We start from the raw sequence: 8,926 nt of genomic DNA on the forward strand, positions 1-8,926 counted from the left end.
TTTTGTACGTATCCTACAAAAAATATTTAAGGAAAGACCAACAAAACAGAAAAGCAAAATGCATTATAAGTTTGCATCTGTACATTTACACCCTGTATCTTTCAAGAATAACTAGAAGTTTATTACTGATTTTTTTGTGTCCATGATGATGGCTTTTTTGAGCTGGAGAATTGATGCTTAACTGCTCTTTCAACCCATCATAGCTATTCATTTTCTCTAGTGACAAACAGGAAACGCTTATCTTGGTCGCATCTGTCATCTGGGTTCCTCCACTCAAAATCCAACAGCCAAATGGGGAAACTGTGAACACAAACATTCTTGTATCAGAACATTTTATGCATCAAATCATCACACAAAAAAAGGCAATGGAAACCCTCATGAGAAGCTTCTCATCCATTTCTTTTTTCTGTAATTTAGACACAAGATCATGTTCAGCACCTAAAGGTGCCCAAGGCCTGTGTGTGTGCATCAGACTGACCAGCTCTGCACCCGTGAAAGCCAGGGGGCTTGGTCTGTTTTTATAAAAATCACCTTCCATTCCACTTGCAGGCTTCTAAAAATCCCTCTCTTGGATGCTGCTCAAGTCTCCCCAGGGACTGTGCATGAAACACAGAGATCAGGGCTGTCAGGATGTCTGAGCACCTCAGATCACGTGTTACAACAAACGAGATCAGTTCAGCTTTAGCCTGTGCCCACCGACCGCTCTGACAATCCCAGCTGAAGACCATACACGTTTATCATGTTCAGGCTCTGAATCAACTGGGAACACTTCATCCATTTCACACAGGGCATCCAACACATACTGTGACATGGAATTATCTTTTTTTTTTTTTTTTTAATGCAAATACCTAGAGTTCTTCATCAAGGCCAACAAGGTGCTGTATCTATTCCCACACAGTTTATTTTACATTGAAACTTACCTCCCAGTAAAACTGGTCGTCAAAGTACTTGGATACAGGGGTGGTCTTAAACAGTCTGAGGTTTAAGATTAAACCTATTTGTAAAAACATATAAAACATGTAAAATACATACATCGGGGAAAGGGGAAGATCGTGTGTAACTGGAGGTTCTTAGTAGCATGACTCCCAATAATACAAATTCAGAACGAAACGCTCCAGCAGAGACCCCGACTCAAGCTGACCTTAAATACAAAGAGAGAAGCTTGCTAGGATGAAGGCTTCTGTTATCAAAAATTAATTACTCTAGGGAAAATCCCATTAAACAGCCTGCCAGATTCTAAAAATACATCGAAAATCATTAACTTAGTGCATGAAAAATGCCTGTGTATTTAAAGCAATCGGGCTTATCTGCACTGATGGGAGGGATTTCAGATGGAAACATCTAGATGTTGAAACAATTGGTGAAACACAATGTCTGATTATTTTAGCTGAATATTTTTTGAAAATCTGCTTGATTAGCTCAACTTCTTAATTACACTTAAGGTAATGCAAAGGTTTTAGATCAATTAAAGCACAAAAAAATAATTCTAGAGTCTACTTCACAGCAATTTGCATCTGCCATTTCTTTTATTCGAATTAACAGCTATAGAAAAACTGCAGCTGCCCAAAACCAGATAAAATGTCACATGAGGAACACACGAGCCCTGATCATCCCAAACCACCATCAAAAGCCTTGTGCTTGGCTGATGCAAGCGAGCTACTGACGTTAGTGAAACTTTGCAGATTTATACCAACTGGCCTAAAAAGGGAGAAGCTCTAGATAGTTTTTCTGTCACTAATACCTGAATGTAAAAATATTTTCATCCTCACACATCTCCTGTCTGAAATTTGAAGGCAGCTGTTAAGCATCTGCTAAAATAAATTCACCAACGGAAGAATGGTGCTATGAGGTTATTTCTGTTGAATACATCTCTTCTTCAAAAGACAGGCTTTGAAGAGACCCTAGCATTCGTGTTTCCCATCGCTTCTACAAATAATTTACCCACAGAAGCACACTTCAGAGCCTCAGTTACACTGGCCTCTTTCTGCCAAGAGCTGCACTGACATGAGAGCGGGTGTCATGACATATCCCTTGCCCCGAGGAAACGAGGAAGCCATCACTGAAACATGTTTTTCAATACTGACCTGTAATAAAACCTGTTATCAAGGCAACGCTGATGGTCAGGCAGAAGGCACCGATGTGAACCAAGACCAAATAGTCCAGGCTGAAAAGCAAAACAAGTTTTCACCTTTTACAGTTGCTGAATTTATCATTAAGACTGTGAATGAGCCTGTATCTACACAGCTGCTAAAACTTCATTAAATTTGTTTGTGATGAGAAGCGTAAGGCCGTTATGCTGCGCTGTGATTCACTCCTGTGTAAGCTGAGAAAATCACAGAACTTCTTGTATGATGGGATACGAGATTGATTTGCAAAATTGCCAGCGCCAGATCCAAACAACCTATGGAGGATATCCTTAACCAAGCCCTTCAGCTTTTGCAGGGTCTTTCCAGAGTGTATTTTCCTGTTGGCCAGACCAGCATTCTGGCCCCTGACTCAGCGTTAAAGCCTCGTTTGAAGTGAAATGCTGATTCCCCGTATCAGCATACAAAGCTCCCCAAAACACCCCACAAAAGCCAAAAGGAGTCTTGGAAGGATGCACAACCCCAGCCTTCATCTCTCTGCTGTATTTAATACCAAATAAAAAGGGAGACAGAAAAGAGGACCTAAAGCTAATATTAAAGTTTTGATCCAAAGTCTGCTCGACTCGCAGTCCTTTTTACTGACAATTTTGGACTTCAGAGATTATCTTAGGTTATCTGGTATAAAATTATTATCTGTTGATGTTCAGGCTTTCTGTATGTATGAGGACTCTTCTCAAGGCATACTACAATAATGATTAGCTAAGCTTATGACTTAATAGCAAGAATTTATGTACCTTGATAAATCAGCCCAGTTTTTTATTACCAAGAGAACAACCTGGGCAAGAGCTCCAAGCACACCAGGCAAGCCAAAAGTGAAATGAACTCCAGAGGCATCATGAATCTTGAGAGCAGGATTCAAGCATCTCTGGGAAGAAGAAAAGGTTTAATTGATAGCAGACCTAGAAAATTAACTTTGGTCTTGCAAGTTTCAATCCTGCGCTCTGCTCAAAGACTTCAGGTTTCCTAGCTTTAATCTCTTGGAAAGAGAGGTTTCCCTTGAGGTATCCTGCATTGGAAAAGAAGTTTATATAGCTTATAGAAAAACAATTTCAGGTTTTGAGTACTACCTGTAAACAGTAAGATCCTAATACGGTTATCACACTGGCAAGCAGACCCAAAATCATTGCGATCCAAGGATACTCGATCCTGTGTGCTGCATAACCAACAGCGACCCCGCCAGCTAGTACTGCGCTGTGGATATGACTCTGTAAAATAAACCAACAAAAAGGTGGAGTAAGAATTCAGTCAACACTTTACTTAGTAGCTATTATACCTTCAGTGTGTTACTGAGAATAACAGAAAAATATCTTCTCCATGCAGTGATCTTCTCTCACATCTTACCATTCGGAATTTGCCGTCCTTTGCGGTCAGAGCAGACAACACGAAGGCAGTGACAGCACTCGCTGCCAGGGCGAAGTAGGTGTTGTAGATCACCTTGCTCTTGTTGTCCTCAGCGAGTACGGAATTGAAGCTTGGCCAGAACACCCAGAGAAAGAGAGTGCCTTGGAGACAAAGACAGGCACTGTCATTACCTGCTCTAAAACACAGTGAATCCCTCACCGGCTGTCTCTGGAGAGCTCCAGCCCACCTTTTCCATCCACAGTGTAACCAAGGGGCAACACTCCACAACGCAGCCAGCCCTGAGAGTTACCCGCTGTACCAACACCCTCCCAGAAACGTACCCCTGTAACATCAGACACACAGCCAAAGCACGGCTCTGCAGGAACTCTGGGGATGGAAAAGAGCAGCATTTAAATTTTTCTTTCCCTAAACTGGGCTCAGACTGACCAAGAACTAGACTCTGTGGGCCTTCACAGAAAGATCCGAGTTCGGCTGGTGGCAGTTACATTACAGAAGTCACGATATAAAGAAACCAAAATTGCTTCTTTAAGAAGGGAACTCCCATACATTCAGGCTGTCATCACTCAGATCCCTTCCCGTGTGCTGTCTGTATCATATTCCCCACCCTTCATCAGGCTTTTATCTTTTCATTTCCATGACTAGGCAGGGACTGCCTTTTTCTATCTCTGTACAGCACCTTGCAAAACAAGACTGAGCCTTGGCCCCAGCTGGGACCTGTGAGCATAACTGCAGAACAAGTAAAACCTCAACTTTGGTGCACAGGTCCCTTACCAATATGCCTGTGCAAGCCCAAAGGGGACAGCTTAGCTGAGAGAGGGAACGATTAACCTGGCACAGCCCTTATTCTGAGACTGACAAAAGCAAACTGAGCCACAGCCGTTGCAGTAGTGGCTCATATGCCTGGTAGGAAACATGCCGAGTCTCACCAACTTGTTGTCAGAAACCATGAACCCCAGCAGCAGCAGCTTTCTGTGCTTGGCTGCATTCAGACCTGCACTGTGGATGTGGCCAGTCCCCAGAAACATTCCTCTCACATGTTCTCACTGCAATCTCTTCTTCTAACTGAGATGTTAAAGCAAATGTCTTACCCAACATTGAGAATAAATCTGACTTGGGGGTACTCGCGTTCTTCTCAGACCTTGGTGGTGGCTCAGAGAAGCGTGAGGAGACTGCCAGACCAAAGTAGGCTCCAAAGAGGTGAACATGCATCATGCCAATGTTGTCTGGAACCTGTATCAATAAAATAATCAAATTTGTGGTTTATTCCATCCCACAGGAAGCCTTTGGTGCAGTTCCTGATACAGTTGTTCGTGTAACCTCCCTATGAGCCATTTATTTTCACAGTCCCTCAGTTTATGCATGAGCTATTTATGCGAGATGAAGTTTTCTGAAATCAATGCAGCTCACAAACACACAATTCATACACAGAGACTTCGGGGTATGTTTACATTGTTCCTTAAATGCAGGTCTGCCTCTGCTGTCCAGACTGGGCCAGTATACCGTTCACACTGGAAATCTTCCAGACTGAACTGACAGAGGGAGGGGGTAAAGTTTAAAGGTAATTAGTGCCTTAGCATAGGTCAAGGCTTTCATTCGTGTCTTGGGGATGGCCAGGGCATGGGCAAGGCCAAATGCCCTACAGCCCAATCCATCCGATCAGCTCATCCTTTAAGGCCAATTATATAGATATAGCTAATTATATAGATACAGCCAATTATATAGATATAGCCAATTATATAGATAGATACGCAGGGTTTGGAGTTCAATGTCCTTAAGTATAGTCCCAAAGTCAGATTTCATCTCTTAATGAAAACACAGCCACAATCTAACCGAGATGAGATAAACCACACTGATGTTCCTGCCAGCAGAGCACTAACAAACTACCAAGAGGCAACATTCCAAAGTCCCAGTGAAATTTCCCTGATGGGCCTGGAAATCATACTACGGTACCTGCAGGAATGTGCTGTTGACAAATCTGCTCATCTGGAAAACTAGTGTCTCCACGACTGTCATCAGAATTAATTGCACGGGATTAGTCTTCCCAAGAACAGCTCCAGTGGAGATGACCACAGCAGTCATGCTCAGGGTAGCCTTTGTTAATCTGCAATAAAAGAAAGAAAAAAATAATTCTCTATCGGGACCACAGCAGGGCCCATAAAGAAAGAATGACAGACAGGAAAATGTACTTACGACCCCAAAGCCTTCTAAAATGTCTGCAGATACAACTGTGCTAATGTGCATTATTCTCCACAAAGAGCCATCAGCAGTGCTACGTTATTCCAACTCTAACGTGAACTAATTACCTTTTCAGACCATCCTCTCTTGCCCTTTGGAGAAGGAAAACTAATAAACCTTCTGTCAGCAAGGAGCATTGGACACCAAGTACAATGATCAGGAGGTTGAATCCAGTGCTGCTAAATCCATATCTTCTCAGAAACGTCAGGAAAAAGCCAAATCCAAAAATTACCATATGGTTGACATCTTGAAAAGCTGCATGACAGAAAAGACCAAGACAGCAGGGAAGTTATTAACACAGACTGGATTTCTGGTTAAAAAATAAATTGAAAAAAAAAATCACAATTAACTAAGAAGATTTCAGAGAAAAAATCAGCTGCCATATTCTCACATGGTTGTGCTGGCCTCTACACACAGCAAAATATCAACCTTCTAGTAAGTAGATCTCACTTTTTGAGCTATAAAACAGGGAGGGTAACACAAGAATGTCATGAGGATTAATCGGCTCATACTTGCACAACACTGTAAATATGTTACACACTACGGCCACATCATAATCTGCCAATACATTTCTTTAATCAATGCACAAAATACATCTCCAGAATATATTTAAACCCTTAATTCCACTGTACTAACTTACTTACATCAAGCATTCAAATGGAAAATGCTGCCATCCTGAATTCTTACTCTGTAGGACAACACCACGTTCACATACCAAGACCTCACAGAGTTACGCACTTAACACGGAACGGTGCCTGCCCTCAGAAGTACGTTACGTTCATTACCACAAACAGACTAGCAATGCAATTTAGTGTGACTTATGTCTTCCTGCACTGTCTTTGCTTTGACATAAATAAATAAACACCATACATGGCAAGGTAGGGTACTTAAAGGGAAGTAAAAACACTCTACATCTCACTAACCAATACACAAAATTGCTGAATCCCATCTCTGTTGCACTGCAAAATAAAAGCACATGTTAACCCTTCCTTTCACAGCAAGGCTGCCAATCTCACCTGCGTAGGAGATGCTTGATCTGGATGCACCACCATCTGAGAACAAAAAGTAGAAGAGGCCAAGGAAAACAGCTTCGAGAAAAAGGATTAGCCATGGCACGTTGTTTCGGAAGTTGCGGTAACTAGACGACATCGTGCACTAGACTACATTAAGCACAAAGACATTAATATTTTTTGCTATAAAAATGTTCTAGTAACCTCAAGCCAATAGGAAACGAGGTGTTGGGGGGCAGGAATAAAAACTCAGAGAGATAAAAAGCCCAAGAGGCGTCAGCAAGGAACAGTTCCTTATCTGTGACATGTCAGGAGCCCAAGTTTACCACAACTGCCATGGACTGAACTCAGAAAGTTCTCATAAAATCAAACTGTCAGTACTGCAGTGCTGCAGGATACCAGCCACCCAGTACTTCAGCTGCTGTTGGTTACATGCCAGCTGCATGGCAAGTGACGAAGAACACGGACTCGTAAGAGTAGGATGCTGATGTTCATGCAAAGCCATTATTTACATTGCTCGTATCCATCCTGGACCCAAGTCCTTCCATGTAAAGGTCGGGGAAGGTCCTGTTGAAATTCTCAATGCGATTCTCAGGTTGGTTAGGCTATAGCTCTACACCCACATCCCACAACAAACCTTCTCATACATGAATCCAACCCAACGCCGGAGAATGGAGACTCTCTGGACACGTGGAGGTGATGCAGCATTTCCTATTCTACTTTTGAGATCAGCCTGTTGTTCATCGTATGGCTACAGAAACAGCTACAGCAAACAGTCTGGAACACCCTGGTAACCCCCAGGCCGGGAACCTGCAGGCAGACAGCTCCGTTCAGAGTCCTGCAGGCTTACAACTGAAAACCAAACCACAGACCTACACCCTCCTGACTCTTTAATTCACACCCAGAACTGTATCAACTTCTATTACCATGTTGGGACACAAGGAACCTGTTGCCTCGTGGGTTCTGAGTCTTTACAACAGGATTTTGTTGTAAGTTTGTTTGTTTGTTTGTTTTTTTAAACCAGGAGCCATTAGAATGAATGAACATTTTGGGCTATATGGTGGAAGCTAACTATGTTCAGTATATCCCCATGCACAGACATTGTCATTTGTTAGATAAGATTCTTGGCTGTTGAGGACAATTTACAAATCCATAATACGAACATTACTGTCTTCTCAGTATTCACTGTGCTTCCGGTAAACCAAACCCTTCTTTCTTCAGGCAGGCCAGGAGATTAAAGTCCTGTAATTACGCCTCAGACTTTCCACTCTGAGGCCATTCCAAACTGAGAGCTGTGCTTGCACGCTGGGATTTGGGATAGTAACAATGCACTCAAATGGGTAGAAAGCCACCTACTGGTGACAGAAACATGTATCAGACAAAAACATCCGCAGAAAAATTCCAGTTCACTTATATTTTAGGACATTCCTCCTGCAAACCCAGGCTACGGCACAATAGTTTTCACATCACCCACGAAAGGTTTGCATTTGTTGTGATAACTTGCACCTCCCCATGTGCATCATCAAATTGTTTTACCAGCTTTTACTTAGGCCTAATAAAGCCATAAGTTAAATATCCGTAAGTTAAATATTCTTACCCCCCTTCAGGAGCTCCTATCCAATGTTCAAAGGACTTTCCCAGACACGCAGAGCGCTGCCCTGACTTCAGAAAAATCCCGATGCAGAAAGATCTACATTCATCTCCTGTTCGTGGGAATTCTGTGATCATGTGGGTAGCTCAGACAGAACCAGAATGCCTGGTGATCTTTCTCTAGACAAGAAAAAGGCAACAGCTGAAACAGCAACTTAGAAATTCATTTAGCTAACTGACACAGTATCTTTGTGTGGTTTATAAATACAGTATATAGAATTAGCTTTCATGTTTCCTGCAAAACAAAGCCTTCCTCCTACTCAGGATAAGAATAACCCAGAACTCCTTCCATCATTTTGCCCCACACAAACGAACGCAGCTCTTTTGACACATTACCGAATCCCATGTCACCATTAACACTCAGGGAAAACACACCAAAGGCCAGGAATTCACCCAGGTTTTTCCCTCAGGATGACAGCCCACACTGGGAATGCGGATGCTCAGATTTCCAGCTTAAACCCCCTCCCAGACAGACGGACCTAAGCTCAGTGATCCCAGACAGGTTGAAACACAAAACAACTTTCA

At 42.5% G+C, this 8,926-nt stretch overlaps 1 protein-coding gene across 1 annotated transcript; it reads right to left on the reverse strand.

Annotated features, from left to right (window-relative positions):
• Positions 1-273: 273 nt before the first annotated feature.
• On the reverse strand, positions 274-6,890 carry RHCE (Rh blood group, CcEe antigens). The gene is made up of 10 exons (XM_010073355.1): positions 6,758-6,890; positions 5,810-5,996; positions 5,457-5,607; positions 4,595-4,736; positions 3,486-3,646; positions 3,212-3,349; positions 2,879-3,009; positions 2,085-2,164; positions 921-994; positions 274-300 (listed from the first exon to the last, which is right to left on the reverse strand). The coding sequence occupies exons 1-10, from the start codon at positions 6,888-6,890 to the stop codon at positions 274-276; spliced, it is 1,224 nt and encodes a 407-aa protein (XP_010071657.1).
• Between the last annotated feature and the right edge of the window lie 2,036 nt (positions 6,891-8,926).

Source organism: Pterocles gutturalis, unplaced genomic scaffold (assembly GCF_000699245.1).
Source record: "Pterocles gutturalis isolate BGI_N339 unplaced genomic scaffold, ASM69924v1 scaffold13982, whole genome shotgun sequence".
Lineage (NCBI taxonomy): Eukaryota > Metazoa > Chordata > Aves > Pterocliformes > Pteroclidae > Pterocles > Pterocles gutturalis.